Source organism: Engystomops pustulosus, chromosome 3 (genome assembly GCF_040894005.1).
Source record: "Engystomops pustulosus chromosome 3, aEngPut4.maternal, whole genome shotgun sequence".
Classification (NCBI taxonomy): domain Eukaryota; kingdom Metazoa; phylum Chordata; class Amphibia; order Anura; family Leptodactylidae; genus Engystomops; species Engystomops pustulosus.
Genome location: NC_092413.1, coordinates 154293060 through 154314799, shown reverse-complemented (window position 1 = coordinate 154314799; position 21740 = coordinate 154293060). Strand labels below are relative to the sequence as shown.

The window sequence follows — 21740 nt, the reverse complement described above, 5'->3', positions numbered from 1 at the left end:
TTATTATTATTAATATCCCCACAGTCAATCCAAAACATTAAGAAAGACAATTGCAGAGTTGCTAAATTATATGTTTAGTGAAAAAGAATTCAGATTTAGAGCAGACACTAGATATTTGCTGGACAATCGTATGGCAAATTTACAGTTTTGTGAAATATGTTCTTAAGTTTAAATTAACTAATTAAATTAACTTAAGTTTAAAATAAATCAAGTAAAACCTTAGTTTCTAGCAAACTATTATCAATCTTAAAAATGACATATTTGATCCAGAAGCTCAGTCTAGCCTATCCCTCCCAGGATCTCCTCATACTCTGCCCCTTCCAGGCTCAAAAGTTTGCGTTTACTTGAATACTCATCATTTCAAGAAGGAGTAAAGGAGCTGCAGTAGTTTTCTTCCCAGAACCTATTCAAATGAATTTGTACAGGACAACAAATATTTTGTCCCACAGATTAAAAGCTTAATCACTGGGAAATCCCATTCCATAGTTGGGCAAGCTGTGAGGAGGAGTGCAGTACCCACAAACCACCAAAACTACCATGACTCCTGGAAAAACTGAAGAAATGTTTTAACCCATTGACACATCCCCCTCTGCTGATTCATTGACCTAAGAGCTTTATATAAGAGGGAGCTAAAGCCTTCCTCAGTCTATACAGCTGCAGCTCAGAGAGCAACAGGATAGCCAACCAGGGTAGGTGACATCTGGATTCTATTACCTCCCTTATGTTCTCACAGTTTGTCTGCAGTTTTCTTTCTATTCCAAATAGGAATCTTTGAAGTAAAATTGTCTATATATGATAACATTTCTCTGAAAAGTTTCCAGCAAATAATGGAACTTTGCAATAGTTTAGGAACACAACTTCTTATATTATATTAATGTACAGACATTTCCATAGAGTCAAATACCTTTTGAGTGTTGTAAACTTAGTACTACTAAGGAGACCCATATCTTGTCAGGTTAGATTTCTTCCTAAACCTGCTTTGTGTGAACAGCCTATAGAAAAAGCATCATGTCTCCAGAAGCTGTGTGAAGCAGCACATGATGTCCTTGTATGACTTCACATGTTTTTGGTGTATGTTCCTTTTAGTGTGGACCAGGGTTATAGGAACACACTTGAGATTGCTGAATTTCTTTCAGGACACATTTTAAAACCTGTGGATTCTGACAATGATTTCTCATGTATTCTGATTAGATTTATGTCCTTAGAATGAATCCAGCTCGGCACAAAGCTTATAATGAAACATTTACAATATGATGTATACACAAGCCAAAACACTCCGCTATGTACATGTATTGTGCACAGATTTAAAACCTAGAAGAGTTGATTTGGAAACCTTACAGTGAAAATGACGTTACTTTTGGACACAGATACAATGATTCAGTGCATATAGAATACAATATTGAGACCACATGAATGTGTTTGTCAGGAAATCCTTTTACAGGGATAAGACAATGTTTTGGCTAAGCGCGAAGTGTTTCCAAGACAAAACGCAGCCTGTATACTTGTACTCAGAGATTTACTGCAATAAGGTCATTGTGAAAAAGAAAAGAGGAATTTGTGTGGAGAACCGGCCCTGTAAAGGAGCTTCATGGAAGGGACCATGTAAAAGCACATGACTAAAATAAAATCAATGGAGCCTTTCAGCCCTATCACATTACTATTTACTCATTACTTTCTATCTTATTTTATATGTTTCATGTGATTATGTTGGATTTCCAAACATTTTCTTTTCCTGTTCCTTCTCTTGATATGTGTTCATTGGAAAGAAGACTCCACCTAGCACCAGAACAATTAATGACATAACTTGGTGTTGTATTTGATGTGATAGAATGGAAAGGTATTGATTTCAGTGGATTAAATATGTGACGACGTACAAGGGGAGTTTATTGAAAGCTAAGAGCTTAAATTATTTGGGACTCTCGAAATCAAATCACCGAGTTACCTCCATATCACTCGCTCCACCTGTAGTTGTGAGTTCTAAATCTATAAATCTCAGAATTTTAGACAACATGTATATCTACTGTAGATTATGCTCGATGAATATTCTGAATAAGCTGGACCGCTGGAAGAAATGGCCGGTGATCGGACCACTTAGTGTCACAGTTTATTGGTATGTTCCGCTGCAACTATGATTGAGGGCTGAGGAGAGTTTTTCATTACTATGTGCAGCTCTTGCTTTTTTTGAGCTGACAGGTGTCCTTTCAAGTGATGGACATTATAATGGGAACACAGATGATCCCATTTAATTCAATCGGTTAATCTGAGGTCATTGGTATCAATTACATGATAACATTAAAAATCACCCATGCAAGATATATTTGTACCAAAAGTTTTGACTTTTTTTCTCTGCCAACTCACAAATTAACAGGAAAACGGTTGGGCCACTTGCGGTTAAACAGATTTACCAGGCTTTTTGCCAAAAATTGTCAAAAATTCCTGCCAGCTTACCAAGCTCAAAATTTAGAACAATTTTCCTAGTTGTAATGTTTCAGATAATAGGAAAATATTATTGCAAGTGTGATTTGTACATATTATATTACATTATAGAACAACTTTAGGCATAAGTTCTATTATTGTGTACATGGTAAAAGGAACATGTCACACACACCTTCCTCATTACATGTACACTTATCAGTAATACATAGGATGGTGTAAACATCATATACTACATACTTGTTGTAAATGTATCACTTATACTACATAAATCATATATTACATAAATACTGTACACTTGCTAATCATACATAATATATTTGCTATAAACACATACATCAGTGCATATTTTCCTAAACAATATTCACTAACTCCAACATAAACTCAGCCACAAGCCACATCATGGTTATCTCACTTTTCACAATAAACCAGATTCAATCTTGTTCTAGGATTACTAGGAAAGCAAGCAGTGCTTTCACTTTTAACTTTTCTCATTGTGATCAGTTAAAGGGGTTTTCCACTTTCAGCAAATAATTGATATGGTTTGTGTAAGAATACAATTTTCCAATATACTTTCTGTATCAATTCAAACTGTTTTCTAGATCTCTGCTTGCTGTCCTGCTGTAGAAAGATTCTATGTTTACTTCCTCTGGATAGAAGTCTGTTCATGGTTAAGTGATGTCACACAGGTGCAAAACTCGTTAGTATCATAGAGGGTAATCAGAGCCGTGTGATATAATTTAATCCACTGGAAGTAACCATAGAAACTTCCGGTAGAATGACAGCAAGCAGAGATCCAGAAAATCATGAGGAATTGATTCAGAAAATATTAAAATTGTACAACTTTTCCTTACACAAACTATATAAATTACTTGCTAAAAGTAGAGACCCCTTTAAAGGGGTTATCCGGGTTTAAATTTTTTTTTTATGTCCGGGCTGGGGAAGGCTAGTTAAACATAATAAACATGTACTTACCCCCTCCGGCGGCGCCGATGTCCCACGCCGCGTTCCCTTCGATCCGTGCCCCTGTTTGTTTACAGGGGCACGGAAGCCGCGCACAGGGAGCTTCCGGTCCGCGATGTGGACGGCTCCTCCCATGCGTCCCTATCTCTTAGCGTTGTAAGCGCTGAGAGATGGTGCGCATGGGAGCTTCCGGCCGGCCGGAAGCTCCCTGTGCGCCGGTGTAAGGAAACCGGCGCACAGAGAAGACGGGCCGCGGCGCGGGACATCGGCAGCACCGGAGGAGGTAAGTACATGTTTATTATGTTTAACTAGCCCTCCCCAGCCCGGACATAAAAAAAAATTTAAACCCGGATAACCCCTTTAATGTGCCTGGCTTGGGTGGATGCTTCATTCTCACTAGGCCACAGCACAGCTGAAACTGCTACAAAGGCAGTGTGCCCTAATCTATAAGAGTCTTATCTGTCTTAAAGGGAAACTACCACCAGGACCAAGGAATGTAAAGTAAGCACACTGCCCCCTCTGCCAGGAGCTGCTCCTTTTTAATCTTATCATGCCCTTAAAGCAAAAAAAAGGTTTTACAAATTATACAAATGAGTGTGACGGACTCCGAGCTTTATTGTTGTTAATTGAGCCAGGAGCACATTTGCATAATGTGTCAAGCCTTTTAAATAAAAACAAGGATGTAAGGAGCTGAAAGTAGAGTGGATCATCCCAGAGGGCCATGCATCTGCGTGTAAATGATGTCAATTTCCGTAGACATCCATGGACGTATGCTGCCGTATGATTGGGATTGACCCTCAGTCTCTTAGCTCAATTAAGGACTTTTTATATAAATTCTAAAGCATACAGTAGCAATAGACTAGACACAGATGTCTCCAATGGTATCCAATTCTACAGCTGTTTTCATTCTGGAAGGATTAGTCCGCACAGTGTTGATCTATGTGTTGCCAGCAATGTGGCCTTTCCATGCCCCTCTTATCTTCCCTTACCTAAGCAGAATTCTGGGAATGTGAGCACTTCCATATCCCTCTGTAAATAAATGGTAGGCTTGAAGTGTGTCCTTTTTCATCTCCTTCATGTGTGCTGAAGAAAATCTTCAAATGCAGCTTTTGGTTTAAAAATGTTAGTTATTTTTTGGATTAAGGGTACATGATTGTGAGATATCCCTTGTAATATTATCTTCAACTGCTCTGCAAATATAGGTGCAGTACATGGTTATATAGTGAAGTAAAATGTAGTTAAACTATACTTGGCAATATGTTTCTTTTTGTCGCATGGGTGTTGGCCGTGCATCAATTGTCATATGCATGTACAACTTTAAAAGGAACCTGTCACCATATTTTCATACATACAGTTAGTGACATGTTTCTATACAGCCCTTGTAACTAAATGACCCCCTACCTTTAGCTAAAAATTGTTTCCCTCACATTCACATTATATTCCCTGGCACCAGAGGAAACGTGTCCTGCTTGGCCGACCCCTCCTTCCTACACTTTCCCATGTCCCATACCTCTTCTCAGCATGTCCTGTGACCAGAGTGACATCATCCCATGTCCTTTAGCATCCTTACATTCCTAAAATGTACACCATGCATACATCTGATTACATGAAATCACATCAGCCTCCATTGCCTTCTATTTCTTCCTATCCTTCATGGTGGCTGCTGTGATTTCATATGATCAGATACATACATGGGTTAGACGTTGCAGATATAACCAGACCTTTGATGATATCACATGACTTGAAGTTCCCAATGAGGTAAAAGAGCTTCCACATAGCAGAATATCATCACAGCCTGTCAATTAGGAACAAGGGGGCAGGGCAATGTAAGTAACATATACTATGCAGGATTCACTTGTGGTGGACTCACATCAGGTGACATGCATATAAGTTTACAAACTGATTTTTGTAATATTGCAGCTATGGAAAGGAACCATTTAGGATAAGGTCAATGCTTTTTATGAAGCCTTTATTTTGGCTGGGTTAATTAGAATGACACGATCTCTTTAAAGTGTTGTCTAGATTATCCAACTTCACATAGCTGCTCATAGATGAACAGATATAATTTCTGGCTTATTGAAAAGAATTGGTTATCTAAAAGGGGATGATATTCAACAGACAAAGAGATAAGATGAGAATATTTCTGTGGTAATATCTAGCTATTGTGAAACAATACAGTTATGTGATTACTTCTGTTTGATGTGATCTGATATTTTGTCTTCAAGTTCCCAAACAGTTTTCACTTGGAGCTCAAAAGACAGAAAAGACTGTAAGGCAGTTGTATGTAGCGTTAGGTCACACATCCAACACTGATGTAGGAAGCTTTCTCAGTCCCAGCAGTTGACTTTTCAAAGCTGCATGTAAATACAGCCGGGCAGGCATACGTGTGTAAAAGCAGCCTAAGAGCTATCCAAGGTGAATGCAATAGAACTTATAATAATAATATTTTATTTATATAGCGCACACAGATTAAGCAGCACTGCACAAAGCATGTCAAATTGGTCCCTGTCCCCATGAGGCTCATAATCTAAACAACCTAACAGTATGTTTTGGAGTGTGGGAGGAAACCGGAGTACCTGGAGAAAAAACCCACACAAACACGGAGAGAACATACAAACTCTTTGCAGATGTTGACCTGGGTGGGATTTGAAACCAGGACCCCAGCGCTGCAAGGCAGAAGTGCTACCCACACTGCCACTGTGCAAACCTACAGAACCTATGTTGGTCGTAACCTGCATGAATTGATTTTATTGAATTGTAAGAACTAAGAGCTTTCTTACCTAGATTGCACGCTTTTTATGGGCAAATAACTGTGTGGTCCAAACAGCTGTTATATGCCATGTCGTATGCTAAATAAAATCTCCACTTAACATGATTGACTTAGCTGAAGACTTGAGAGGAGGAGAGGTGATGGTGTGCTGGGTTAAATAGACTCCAGTACCAAGAGAACTATAATGGCTGACATTTGTAACTATCAAGAAGCCACTGAAGTTCAATGTGAAGTCTATACAAAGTAACATAAAGATTCAGGGTATTTTTACAAATGACAGAGTTATCATAGAAATGTCAGCCAATGCTCTGTGCATGTCAATGGGATTTGTAGAACAGAATAGATACATTTTCAGTGTAAAAATCTGCCATAAGTATGTATTCCCTAGCTCTGTCTGCAGTGTGTGGGCACCATTACTTTTGTATATATGATTATATAAGCATTAGTTCTGAGCTCTCAGGCATCCCTTGTTTACTCTAGTCATCTCCTCCTGCCTGGGACCCTCCTTCTGCAAACTCCTATGTGTGAGTTAGTGGCTATAAACATACATCTGCACTCAGACTTTGGTCTATGTGTACACTGTGGAATTCCTCACAAATTTTGCTTAGGAAAATTTTATGTGGATTTCTGATATTTTTTACATAGTGAAAATAGGTGGCATTTACGGTAACTTATTTATGTAGAAAACATGATGATTAGTCCCACTAAAAGAGTATAAAATATATGAGATATAAAAGGATACATAAAATTACATGAGAAAAATATTTGTATTTATAATAAACTGGTCATTTTATTTATAATAAACAGAATTCATCAGCATTATTCCTTCTGGGCAGAAAAGTGGTCATTGGTGATACCTCTGGTGAGCTCAATCTGATTTCACTGCACTATCACAAAATAATGTGCTATTTATATCTTTGGATGTGTATATGCCACCAGGTCAGTCAAGTCAATTGCTACAATATCACCATTTTAACCAAATTAGAGCTAAAGCCAACTATATACCGTATATACTCGAGTATAAGCCGACCCGAGTATAAGCCGAGACCCCTAATTTTACCACCGAAAACTGGGAAAACCTATTGACTCGAGTATAAGCCGAGGGTGTAGTATACAGCCAGCCCCCATGTAGTATACAGCCAACCAGCCCCCATGTAGTATACAGCCAGGCGCCAGTAGTATAAAGCTTGCCGCCAGTAGTATACAGCTTGCGCCCAGTAGTATACAGCCTGCCCCCCAGTAGTATACAGCTTGTCCCCTTGCAGTATACAGCCTGCCCCCAGTAGTATACAGCTTGCCCCCAGTAGTATACAGCCTGCCTCCCGTAGTATACAGCCTGCACCCAGTAGTATACAGCTTGCCCCCAGTAGTATACAGCTTGCCCCCAGTAGTATACAGCCTGCCCCCAGTAGTATACAGCTTGTCCCCAGTAGTATACAGCCTGCCCCCATCAGTATACAGTCTGCCCTCAGTAGTATACAGCCTGCCCCCAGTAGTATACAGCTTGCCCCCAGTAGTATACAGCTTGCCCCCAGTAGTATACAGCTTGCCCCCAGTAGTATACAGCCTGCCCCCAGTAGTATACAGCCTGCCCCCAGTAGTACACAGCACAGCCCCCAGTAGTATACAGCCTGCCCCCATCAGTATACAGTCTGCCCTCAGTAGTATACAGCAGCCCCTATACAGATAAAGAAATAAACTTAATACTCACCCTCCGTTGTCCCGATGTTCGTCGCGGCTCCCGGCGGCTTCCGATCCCCATCGCGGCTCCCGACGGCTTCTTCACTCTTCTCTGGCCGGGAGATCACGCCGGCCGTCGCACACTGTGATGCTGCGCTGTCGCTGCTGATGACGTCATCCGCGGCGACAGCGTCGCATCACAGTGTGCGACGGCCAGCGCGATCTCCCGGCCAGAGAAGAGTGAAGAAGCCGTCGGGAGCCGCGAGGAACATCGGCGACACCGGAGGGTGAGTATTAATGTATTTATTTTTATCATTGACTCGTGTATAAGCCGAGGCGAGGTTTTTCAGCACATTTTTTGTGCTGAAAATCTCGGCTTATACACAAGTATATACGGTATATTAGATGTGTTGTGGCCAAACCAGATTGACAGCCATCTAATGTGTCAGGGGCTGGACGTGCAGTAGAAATTCCGCCTATTTCAAGGCTTGTATGGCAGTTTTCAGGTGATAATAATAATTCTTTATTCATATAGCGCACACAGATTACACAGCGCTGTACGAGGCTTGCCAAATTGATCCCTGTCCCCATGGGGTTTACAATCCAAACAACCTTCCAGTATGTTTTGGAGTGTGGGAGGAAACCGGAGTACCTGGAGGAAACCCACACAAACACGGAGAGAACATGATGTCCAGATGTTGAACTGGGTGGGACCCGAACCCAGGACTCCAGTGCTGCAAGGCAGAAGTGCTACCCACTCACCATGAATAGGATGTCCTAATAGTTGGTAAATGTGTATCCAGAGCAATAAATTCATAGCTTTATTTTGCCCATCAGTAAATTGCGATAACATTGTACACTTCATTTAGTTATGTGGGATGTCTTGAGATAAATATCAACTTATCACAGATCATTTATAAAACCAATGGATTCTTTGTTTATTCAGTGTTCCTGAAAAGTTGCTCTTATAAACATCTGTAGGTGAATGGGATGAGAAGATAGAAACATGCATATGTAAAGATATATATTTATATATAAAGGTAATTCATTGCTGATGCAAAGTACAGAAGACTATGCAGGAGACTTCCTAGCACTGTAAATGTTGCTGGACCGTTAGGATGGGAGGGCAGGCGAGGATAAGAGGCTGATGTCTGGATTCTTGGATTCTGTGCTACTCTGAACAATCTCTCAGTAAAGAAAAATATACAATCTAATCTTGTAATTGTAAGAGCTGAATGTGATGTCAGGACGGGGGACAGCAAGAATTTATGGGAAAAGAATGTATTTTCTCATCATTTTCATGTTTTCTGCACATTGAAACATAGTAAAGCCTCTCCAAATGACAATACACACTATGGACAAAATTTACAGCAGAAAAGCTGATGTATGATCCGCAGCAATTAAATAACACATCACTTATTGGGGCTCATTTACTTACCCGGTCCAGCCGCGATCCCGCGGCGCGTTCCTCGACGTGGATTCGGGTTCTGCCAGGATTCACTAAGGTCGTGTGCCCGATATCCAGTAGGTGTCGCTGCTGCGCTGAGGTCCGCCGGAGTTCACCTGTTTCTTCCCGATGCATGTAAGTGCTTGATCTTGTACGGTTTTTCCGAATGAATCGGGTTGTCTGATGGCCACGCCCCCCGATCTATGTCGCGTGAAAGCCGGTGCGATTGCATCGAAATCCATTCGCGTGCGCCACAATCCCGGCGGCATTTGGTGCAAAACGGAAAAATTTGGGAAACCCGACGCAAGTGCGGCCGCAGAGCCCTTAGGAAATGAGCCCCATTGTGTGCAATCCAAAGGTTGAGCTCCACATCCCTTTGGGATGAAAGTAGACCACCTAGTATTAAGCTCACACAAAGCCCAGCAGCACACACATCACATCACACACAGGGTGACCGCAGCAGACACCTAGTACACAAAGCATACAGCAGCACACACACCTAGTACACAAAGCACACAGCAGCACACACACCTAGTACACAAAGCACACAGCAGCACACACAGTGACCGCAGAACACACATAGTACACAAAGCACACAGCAGCACACACACCTAGTACACAAAGCACACAGTAGCACACACAGTGACAGCAGCACACACACCTAGTACACAAAGCACACAGCAGCACACACAGTGACCGGAGCATACACATAGTACACAAAGCACACAGCAGCACACACAGTGACCGGAGCACACACATAGTACACAAAGCACACAGCAGCACACACAGTGACAGCAGCACACACCTAGTACACAAAGCACACAGGAGCACACACAGTGACCGCAGCACACACATAGTACACAAAGCACACAGCAGCACACACAGTGACCGCAGCACACACATAGTACACAAAGCACACAGCAGCATACACAGTGACTGCAGCACACACAGTGACCGCAGCAGACACATAGTACACAAAGCACATATGAAGCACATTGACACTTACATCCAGCACAGTAGGTCAATTTCTCCTGAGACAGCCTGGGGAGTGTTGAATGGTGAGCAGAGAGAAGTCCTGTCTGACCCAGCAGGAAGTTTATCAGCTGGGTATGAGCGGTTATGTATCTGGCTGCGCAGCCCAGGCCCCTTGAAGTGTGGGCCCCATAGTAGCTGCGTGGTCTGCCTGGTCACGTAACTACATGTATGAGTAAGTTGACAACTGGGTTGTAGCATTCCTCTTGTTAATAAGGTGTGTCGACACCTTGGATAATGGAAGAATGTAAAGTGAAACAACTTATTGTTAAAGGGAATAGGAGCATATATTTTCAGAAAGTTTTCTGCAGAGTTCTAGAAGAATGTTACAAAGTTTTTATTTCACGTTTAGTAATAATTTATGAAAACAAACTTAAATATATACTTAACATGCATATATATATATATTTATATATACTTGAGAAAAAATCAATTTCCCTAAATCACTTGGAACATACTGTTCCTAAGAATGCGGTCGTTAAGTTTCCAACCCTCTTAATGTCTTATTCTTAATTGGGCAGCCTTTACTTGCTGCTGAATGCAGTCACTGAATTAAAGCCATAAACTTGGCAGCTCAGACACGCAGAGCATAACCACTGAGTGGGTAATACTGATATGCTGTATGGATGGAAATATTCCACTGTACTGGAAACATTTCAGTTTTTTATATGGAGTGGGGCACGGCTGAAATATATTAACCTGCTCTGTGATACAATCTAGAGCTCATGAGGACTGACAAACACATCCATTCTCCAGAATGCAGGATTTTATATCTCTCGTTCTCTCTCTTTCTCTCTCTCTGACTGCGATGAGGCATCTGCCACGAGCCACTTCACGTGATGCTGTTTGAAGCTGGGATAAGACCCCTGCTTTATTGTGCATGTACCTGCTGTGTGAAGCTGGTATGTACTCCTCCAGCTTCACTTGTATGGACACGTAAAACGGGCACGTAATGCTGGACATCTACCATCAGTCAAACAGATGGAAGATGTCCTTTAACTAGTCACAAGGATATATAGTCATATCTCAATCAATCAAGACTTAGCTGGCAAATCTTAAGAGAATCGGGTTGATGGACAATATTCAGGGACTGGTCTTAGCACAATGACTGGTTAAAGGGGTATTCCCACAAGTACAAAATTCTCAAATATACTCACAACTACAAAATAACACATTTTTCTAATTCAATGTTATTAACAAAAATGTAGTGTTTCACAGATATAATACCTACCTGTCTCTATCAGTCCTGGTGGTTACAATTTGTCTGTCCCTGGATCCATAAACTCCTGACTATGGTCAAGCACATTCCTATAGCTTCTCTTGTATTGCAGGAGGCAGAAAGCACACTACAGACACAGGCACTTCCTGGTCCAGCAGCAGCTTGCTGCTACACTTTTCTCAGCACGTGTAGAGAACACAGTAGCAGCTCTACAAACAAGATAAGCTCTGGTTTTGAGGGGGTGACATAGCAGGGCTGACTGTGTTTTCTAGGAGAGATAGCAGACCTGAGTGTGTCATTGACTCTTATATCCATATCATGACTCTGATCCGTCTCATCTCTCTTTTTCTATGTGTAGATGCCAGTTGAATTTTTAGAAGCTAAATGAAAGTGTACATAAAACCTGTACACTGATAATCTAAGCACATTGTCAGCAGATAACATCTCATAGCACAGAAGAATCATGAAGTGCCTTCTCAGCTAGTGCCCACCCACACTGCTGAATATTACAGTAAAATTGCAAAGTAAGGGGTTAAAAATGATCTTTATTGTGTAAACCCTTTAAGGCAGTGGTTCTCAACCTTTGGAATGCTGTGACCCCGCAATACAGTTACTCATGTTGTGGAGACCCCAAACCGTGCGATTTGCAGTAAAAACACAATAAAATTGTGGCTCCAAAGGCTTTAGGTGACCTCTGTGTTTTGGTTGTTCGACCCCTGCTGGGGTCACGACCCACAGGTTGAGAACCACTGCTTTAAGGGAAATTTGTATGTAACACCTGGTGCATGACAGAGCTCATCTACCGCTTCAATTTTGCATGCCAGGTTTCCCAAAAGTGAGCACAGTGGGGCTGGGAAAACGACGGGTAAGTGTGGGGTTTCACTGGCCATATAAACTATAACCATATAAACTATAACCTGTGCTGCGCTGGAATTACTTACAGAACCTTTAAGTAATACATCGACCCCAATGTGTCAACTTCCTACTATTGCTTTCTATACCCATGAGGATTCTATAAGGTATATCACTAAATGCTGCTATTAGAGCTCAGGATAGATGGCAGCCCCCTAATCATGGACAGAAAATGTAAAGTATAAAAAATTTCCTTTAAACTTAAAAATACCTTCAAATCCTGCATTAGAATGAATGTAAGGGTAGAACTCTGAGAAAAGTCTGGCCCTTCCATTGTCCAGGTTTGGCATCAAAAGTCAACAGCTGGGTGGCAGGTGCTGATAATGTGCTTGTCCTGTAAGAGATTTTCAAAGATGGAGGGGACATCCCAGCTGGACTCTTCTCTGACCCTGCTACTTCTAACAGGTCTTTAGTATACAGCACTTAAAGAACACTGGATAACAGACAGGTGTCTGTTTGTGGGCTGAAATCTTCATTGCAAGTTATCTATAAGGGGGGCATTATACATATGGGTTTTTGTATTAAAAAACACATATCAAAAATGCATTCAATTTATGTAAAACTAATTTTTTTACAGAAACTAAATTAATGCATGAACCTGTGATTGATTTCATTTGAGATATGAAGTTATACCAAAACAATGTAAAACCAGAGACTATCATCAATGATGTATGTGTGGAGCAGCACATGAAAGACAACTAATCCTCATCACATGCTAAATATTGGCTGATTCCTGCTCTATTTTTATCTTGAAAGAATAAGGATGTCTGTATTGAATGCAGCTGGGCGCTGAAGTCTGGGACACATGTGGGCCACATTAGCCATGTTTTCCTTTCCTATGTCTTCCCCTTGCTTGTCGTACATGACTGCTTCAAGTCAACATGAATGAGTTTCCTGCCGAAAGCACATGGTCTAGACTTGCAGATAAGACACATATTGGTAGTCATTTTTATGATATTGTTAACCTTAAGGCGGTGGTCACATGTGGCATTTGAAATGAGTTTTGAAACACTATTGAAATGCAACGGGATTCCACTGAAATCTATGCGATCGAGAACAAGCACCATGTGCTTTGCTTGTAAACAATGCAAAACACCCGTCTACTGTGCGTCTACTCTCTTGTCTAATACAGTTGGACGAGAAGGGTTAATGCTAACTTTAGTTAATGCTAAAGAAGGGTTAGCTAATGCTAAGGTTTAATGGCGTAGAATTGTGGTGTAGAAGTGCCCCATCAGTACATCACAGCTGCCTGTGGTCATGGAAGGGGGGGGGGTGAAGGGGCGCAGCCACCGGCAGAGTGGGCTGGCAAGGGGTTCTCTAAAAACTTAGGAACGTTCACCACGTGAATGTTTGCAGGTTTTCAAGCAAAACTACAGCAGTTCCGACTTGGGATAGATTTTTCCACCAGTGCAGCATGGCCGGTAGATACATCATGAGGTCTAAGCCTTGTATCCACTGTAGCGGCTAGGGAGGGGGAAGGCGCAATAGTATGATAAATCTCCTCCTATGTATCTGTGTTTTGGGCTAAAAAACCCCCAAATGTCTGCTGACCTTTGAACTCTTACAATCAGGAGCTGCATTCCTAATTCTCTTAATTATCACAAAAGATCCTTACATTTTAACAAGTGGTTGTAATGCAGTAGGATAGTAAGATCTCTGTTGTGATTTGTATTACAGCAAATATATATAGTTAGAGATGGATCTAACTAAGCTGTAATCCTGTTGGGAATTAATCTTTTGTAGGGTTGACAGAGATGAATCCTGAAAGACCCTGTTGAGGTGTAACTTTAAGCTGCTGGATCCCAATGCTAAATGTATACCACCCAAGTATAATGTAACTGTAAACTATAAATCAATCTCATCATCTCCTCCTGCTCTATAACACACTGCATGCAGATTAAAATGTATTCTCTCAGTGACTGTTTCTCTATATATCTACAGTAACATCCATGACAGTGATCCATGACAGTCTACCGACTGTTTAATGTGTTCTTAATCTTGGCTTGTTCATGAACTTGCTACTATATCTCGTGCCTGTCTTGCTTAGTACCTGTGTTGACCTGGCTTGTTTTTCTGACTTAATTTATGCTGATTGTCCTGATCTAGGACCTGTCTCTTAACCTATCTTAGGCTTCAGATGCCCTGACCTGAGCCTTTTTTGATGTTTCTGTAACTCTTGGTGGTGTCAGTCAGTCCTAGACTGGTTGTCAATGACCCTTGGACTGTTTCAACAGGAAGGAGCCTAATGACTTCCCTAAAGTAAAGTCCACATACCCGAATAGGGGTTAAGGGGTACAAAATAGGGGGATGCTGGGAACACACACTTAAGCGTTGGCCAAAGTCAAACCATTTAGGTGACATAATGGCCCAGATATATTATTGTGTATTTGGATTACATTTATTTTGTGTTTATATACAGTATTTATTATGAGTTTTCCCCCAAAAGGTGAAATTATGTCACAACTGTGAGCATATCCTGAAAAGAAACCAGGTTAATTAAGAACATGAAACACTATTGAATACTTTGGTGTAAAGTGCACATTATGGAGGCACATTGAACCAGTTTTCATATATCTGGGCCATATATCCATATATCCAGCAGGTGTCGCTGCTGCGCCGAGGTCTGCCGGAGTTCACCTTCTTCGTCCCGATGCATGTAAGTGCTGATCTTGCGACACAAATTCTTTTTTAAATTCCGCTGTTTTTCTGAATCCATCGGGTTGTCCGACGGCCACGTCCCCTGATTTCTGTCGCCTGAAAGCCGGCGCTGATGCACCACAATCCGATCGCGTGCACCAAAATCCTGGGCAATTCGGCGCAAATTGGAAATATTCGGGAAACCTGACGAAAGTGCGGTGTTTGGACCCTGAGTAAATGAGCCCCATTCTCTTTCAAGTCATGACTACACTATTAATAAGTTCTAAATTGTTTCTGATATCCTTTGTTTTTGTTACGACATAATTTAGAAAACAAAATCTCATTTAATGATTTCTATACAGTGTGTAATAGTAATAAAAGTAAATCTGATGCTTTACATTGAAGAAATGTTGTATCTATTAGAAAACCTGTTTAGTTTTTGTTTAATAACATATTAAATGAAATGTAACAATTTTCTCTGTATTCTAGATATCAAAATGGGGAATGGACATCTCATTGGAATTGTGCTTTTTCTTCTGATTCATCTAACGTACAGCCAGTGTCCTAAAGAGTGCAAATGCCTTCGAGCTGGTCAGGTAGACTGCTTTGGAGCAGATATTGTTGAGATTCCACCTTCTCTACCTCAGAATATCAGAAACTTGCAGATAATAAACACTGAAGTCACTGAACTCAAGGATGGCGTCTTAGAGAACATGACATCTCTGTTAATTTTGAGAATTGAAAAAAGTGAACTTTCTGTTATAGGTCCTAATGCACTCAACAACCTCATATCACTCCGTTATCTAAGTTTGGCCGGCAATAAACTACAAGAATTACCTGAAAGTTTATTTCAAGACCTCATCAAACTGGAAACTCTTATTTTGTCAAACAACATGATTGGTCAGATTCAGCCATTACTGTTCTCACCACTTGGTAATCTGAAGGATCTCAGTTTATTAAGTAACAGCCTCCAATCCCTACCAAGGGGAGCTTTTGATCAGATGAGTGGACTTCTCAAACTGAATTTAGCTAAAAATAATCTTACACGTCTACATCCCAAAACTCTGGAGCAAGTCACCAAACTTCAAACCTTTCGAGTATATGAAAATCAACTAAAAGAAATCCCTGAGCGTTTACTAAAAACACTTACAAGTTTACAAGAAGTTGGGCTGCAGAGTAATCAGATAGATCAAATATCTGCTGAAATGTTCTCAAACAACCCAAATTTACAGAAAATATACTTGTCAAACAACCAGATCAAATCATTGCCCCAAGGATTATTTCTGAATTTGCCAGAACTATCCAAATTAACTTTATTTGAAAACTCAATTAAACACATTTCCACTGGAGTTTTTGGGCCCATGCCAAAATTAAAGGAACTCTGGTTATATGATAACCACATTGAAGAACTAGTGGATAATGCATTCTCCAATCTAACACAAATACAACTGTTAATTATATCACGAAATCAAATCCAGTCCATCTCTTCTAAAGCTTTTAATGGCTTAAATGAACTCCTGGAACTTTCCCTGCATACCAATGCCCTCTCCACTTTGAATGAAGATGTTCTACAAGGAACGCCCAAGTTGCAGAATATCTCTCTTCACAGCAATAAGATTGAACATCTCCCTGCAGGACTCTTTAGAAACATGGATACTTTGGTGACCATACAATTGCAAAATAATTCTCTGGAAACTCTGCCACAGGATTTTTTTGACACTCTAGCACATGTAAATGAAATACGACTTTTCAACAATCCATGGAAATGTGACATTCACATTCTTCCTCTCAAGAATTGGATTACTCAGAATTTAGCAAAACTTGGAAACCAAAGCCAATTGATTTGTGCCAACCGTCCCTTAATAGGTATGTCTATAGCTGATCTAACTGAAGAACAACTATTATTGGCAACCACTGTAGCACCAAAAATTGATGAAACAACACATCTCTACGAAGACAGTAGTGATATTGTCCCTTTGAGAACGTCTGAAGAGCCCAAACAAGTTACCACCACATCTGCTACAAAAACAATGACAACATCACGATCTGGTAGCTCGGCTGAAGATGACGACTTTGTGGATACAACAGATGCAGACGTAGTTACAGACGAAAAAGAACGTAGTGGAAGCAGGCTGTTTGGAGTAGTTGTTGCAATAATAGTTTTGTGTTGCATAGCAATTGTTTGTACAGTTATTGCATGTGTTCTATATCAAAGGAAAAAGAAGAACCATGTTGTCCTCATGAGAATGAAGCAGCAAAATGAAGCTGAAGGAACTTGTCTTAACCTTTAGTCACTGGGAAATATTTTATAGAAGCACTGTTTTAAGTTTGCTTCGGTATATATATTTGACTTTAATAGAAGGATCTTTAAATCTTGGATCTTAGATCTGCCAATATTACCAATATTTCACATAGTAGAATGTTAAGCATCTGCAGAAGTGGTCAATATAAATGCCACTCTGGGATGGTCAAATATTGCTTCACATATGATTGTACAAAGAATCTGTATGGACTGATAACATAGGGTACTACAACGGCTTTAAACACAATACTGGATGATCTCTTCTTGAATTTTTATGTCTATAGTGAATTTTAGGCTGTTACACTCTGTGTAACTGTGTTTTATAGGGCATTGTCAGGCTGTTTTAGACTAATGCTCAGTTGTATTCTCAATTTTTTAGAATGAATATGGAAATGGCAAAACACAGAGCTTTGATGATGGCTCAGGATTATTTCATAAAGAATCCAAAATTTCAGGAGAACTTTGAGAATTGTGCATTTTATGATTGTGTGCTTTTCACACTTTGTATTTTGGTCATTTTAATTTAGATTCATGTAAAGAAGGATCTGCTTTTGTTGTGATTGTAATACTTCTTCATTTAGAAGGGACTTCCACCTTTTTAATAAAAAAATAACCCTTATATTCACCTCTATCATGGTTCTGGCCTTTTGCTCTCTAAAATCAATGCCCTCAGATCATGAACATTATGCGCATAATCACATAATTTGTAGCTGATAACTAAGGTGATCCAAAGGTGAAGTTTTTCCACGAAGAAAAGTGCTCCGATCCCCACTCCGCTCCTCAGACTAATGGAGCAGAGCGGTCATGTGCGGCTGTCTGATCTATTAGTCTGAGGAGCAGCAAGGGGTCGGACAGTGTGTGAATTAGGTGTTGTAATGCAGAAGAATGGGACAAAACTTGAAGGCAATGTTAGTAAGTTAAATAAAAGCACATACAATAACACCAGCTACAAGGAGGCTAACACCTGAAATTACAAGACCTTTTGCAGTATTATGTATAGTATATAGTTTATAGGGCTGTTATAATGTTTTTTTATGTGTTTAATTAAAGGAAACCTACCATGAGGAATCTTTTATCAGAAGTAGACCTGATGGTAGATTCCTCCTGCCTGCCTATGCCCTAATCTGTACTTTAATAACCCTGGAACCTAACCTCAGTTTATTTTAGTAATATGTAAATTTACTACAGAGACTACTGCATTACATATTACTAAAATAAAGTTTTTAACAAGTTAGCTTAGGTTCCAGGATTATTACATTACAGATTAGGGCATAGGAAGGAAGGAGGAATCCACCATCAGATCTACTTCTGATTCTTCATGGATTCTTCATAGATTCTTAATGGAAGGTTTCCATTAAATTATTTCTTTTTATGTGATTTGCAGTTTTCCAGTTTTCTATTGCTAAATTTTAAGCTGTTAGCAAAAGGTATAGACTTTTTTTTACATCTTCAGATGTCAGATATTTTCTGAGGCCTGTACCCCATTATTTGAAAGGTACCAGTTACTTCAATATAGCAACAATAAATCATTAGATGAGGCTATGGTGGGTCATCAGAACTTTATTAACTTCAAACCGTTTAAAAAACTAGAACACTAAACCACTAAAACAGGATACTGGTTCCCTGTTCCCTCAATGATGTTATGTGCCACTGAATGAAGTGCTGACCATGGATGTTTGCACAAAGCTGTAGGAGATTCATGAAGATTAGATTCACTTAGCTATTTCTGTTTCTAAACTAACTTGCATGGAGAAGTCTCTGAACAAGCTGTACTACTGCTGCATGCCTCACCTACCTATCTTAGTTCTTGGTGGTCAGGTGAATATAAATTGTGTGAATACTCCTATTTAAAGGGACACACATGACCCAGTGGATCAAGGTTCTACTTTTTTTCGGTCAGCCTGTTAAAGGTTAATTTTAAAGGGTTCTGACCTGTCTGTAATTGATGATGTCACAAAGTTGTCATGAGGTTGGGTCATGAGTTGTCTACCAGTAGTGTTATATGGGGTGGCACATCCATTTGTAAAATATTTCTTATAAATGTCTATGTAAGGGAAACTAAATTGAGAACTTAGTTCCACAGTCAAAATATTTTGCGATGTACATGAGTGATCATTGTCATTGAGAAGTTTTTTTTGTAATAAAAGTTTAACTTGTGTAAAATGGTCTTGCATTTAATTACTCTAAAAAACTAAAAATTAAAAATGTATCACTGGTAAGTCCTGATAAGTGCAAATTTAGACTTAAAGGGGTGTTCCCATTCCAGCAAATCAATGTTATTGTTTGTATTATAAAAAAAACTTGTACAACTTTCCAGTATACTTTCTGTATCAATTCCTCATGGTTTTCTAGATCTTTTCTTTTATTCTATAGAAAGTTTCTGTTTACTTCCAGTGGACAAAAATCTGACCATGTTTACACAGGTGCAGGGCTTGTTAGTATCACAGAGTAATCAGAGCTGTGTGATATAATGAGCCCTGCACATGTGTGACCATGGTCAGATTTCTGTGCACTGGAAGTAATCATAGAAGTGTTCCGTGAAGAAAGATCTAGAAAACCGTGATGGATTGATACAGTAATTATATTGAAAAGTTGTGTAGCCCAGTGAAAACAGGGGTATCATCATCTCTAGATCCCTGCCTCACAAACACAGCTAAACTGTGCACATACACATGTGTATCACACTACTACACAGCAACTATAGAGTTAACTAAACAAAGCTGCTGTAGTGACATCACACAATATCGTTACATTTTGCAGAGACCAGTGCAGACCAGGCCTAGTGTCTGGGTTGTTGTAGTGCAGAGCAGGTCCTGTGTCTGTTGTAGTGCAGCGACCTGTAGCAGCAGAAGACACCTCAGCAAAGCTGGGAAGAGATTGCACATTAGTTGCACATTAGAAAGAGCTGGAAGCACAAGATATTTCTGTACAGGACAGTGAGAATGAGTATATGTAACTGCAGAAGCTACAGAGGATCCAGAGACATGTGCAGAGGGAGGACACTGGAGCACATAGACACCTCAGCCTCATACATCAGGTACTGAAGTCACTGCCCCGGCCCCTAGAACTTGTCTTGGATATTATTACTGTGATTGCTGACTGAAGTAATCAGACTGCTGAGAATACACTGTTCAAAGAGACTGTGGAACATGTGCTTATCTATCTGGGCCAAATATCCCCTAAACTACACACCCTCAGGATCCTAAAAGAACTCGCCCCTGCTAGCCCATCGTGGTCTGGCGTGTGTGGCTGTTACATTGGTGGCCCGTACGGGGATTTTGAGTGGATTTGGGATGCCCCAGAGTCTCTTAAAGAGACAGTACACCGCTAGTGTATCTCAGAACTGTGTATAAAGAGAAAGTGCTTTGCTGTACTAACAATAGCCATGGATATACAGCAACAGTTAGATGCCATTAGTGGGTCTCTCCTGCCATTAACCCATGCAGAACTGATGTCAGTGGCCAAACAAGCCAAGGTACCAGAGGACAGAATTAATCAAGCACGCACCCGCAGACATCTAATCACAGCCATTAATAGCACCCTAGATGAAGCTGAGGAGAGTGAAGAATCAGAGACTGTGATTGTGTTCTTGCAGAGACTAGCTCAATTTATTGCAAGCCTGGGAACCAGTAAGGCCGCGGTCACACGATCCGCTAGGCGTCCGTTCAAAACGCGACGCTAGCGCACAGGGGGCGGTCCTCGGCCCGAACGCACATGCGTTAACAGGGAAACGCATGCGATCGGCTTATCAATCGCATGCGTTTCCCTGTTAACGCATGTGCGGTCGGGCCGAGGACCGCCCCCTGTGCGCTAGCGTCGCGTTATGAACGGACGCCTAGCGGATCGTGTGACCGCGGCCTAACTCAGATGAGGGTTTGGTACCTGAAGAGGACCTGTCATCCTCACAAAAGGTGCTGCAAGGATTAAAAGAACAGGTTCAAGCCCTACAACAGACTGTGTTAGAGTCAGCTACTACACTGGAAGGGGTATTTAGCACTGGTCCATCTCCAAGCAAGTCTAAGCCAGTAAAGAGAACCAGTCCTACTCCTGAGATCACCATCAGGAAAGAGTTTAAAATAAATGGCAAGATTGGGGAGAGAGAGGAAAGAGAAAGACTGTCCTATACTAATCTCATTCATCAGATAGATTTGGGAGTCCAGAAAGGATACCGTGATGAAGAAATTATTGAGGCAGTAGTGAAAGCCATCAGTCCTGGACTGCACCTCAGAAATATGCTGGAAATGAAAAATAATCTGACTTTACCCCAACTCAGAATTATCTTAAAGGGACATTACAAAGAAGAAAGCACATCTGACCTTTACCATAAACTGATCAATATCTCTCA

The 21740-nt window shown here is 40.6% G+C and overlaps 1 protein-coding gene across 1 annotated transcript; it reads left to right on the top strand.

The window, feature by feature from the left end:
* The first annotated feature begins 547 nt into the window (after nt 1-547).
* LOC140122138 (uncharacterized) lies at nt 548-19542 on the top strand. The gene is made up of 2 exons (XM_072142638.1): nt 548-689; nt 15583-19542. The coding sequence occupies exon 2, from the start codon at nt 15591-15593 to the stop codon at nt 17382-17384; it is 1794 nt and encodes a 597-aa protein (XP_071998739.1). The 5' UTR covers nt 548-689; nt 15583-15590; the 3' UTR covers nt 17385-19542.
* The last annotated feature ends 2198 nt before the right edge of the window (nt 19543-21740 follow it).

Coding starts and splice junctions, on each gene's coding strand:
- LOC140122138 (XM_072142638.1), top strand. CDS start 15,591: ATGGGGAATGGACATCTCATTGGAATTGTGCTTTTTCTTCTGATTCAT.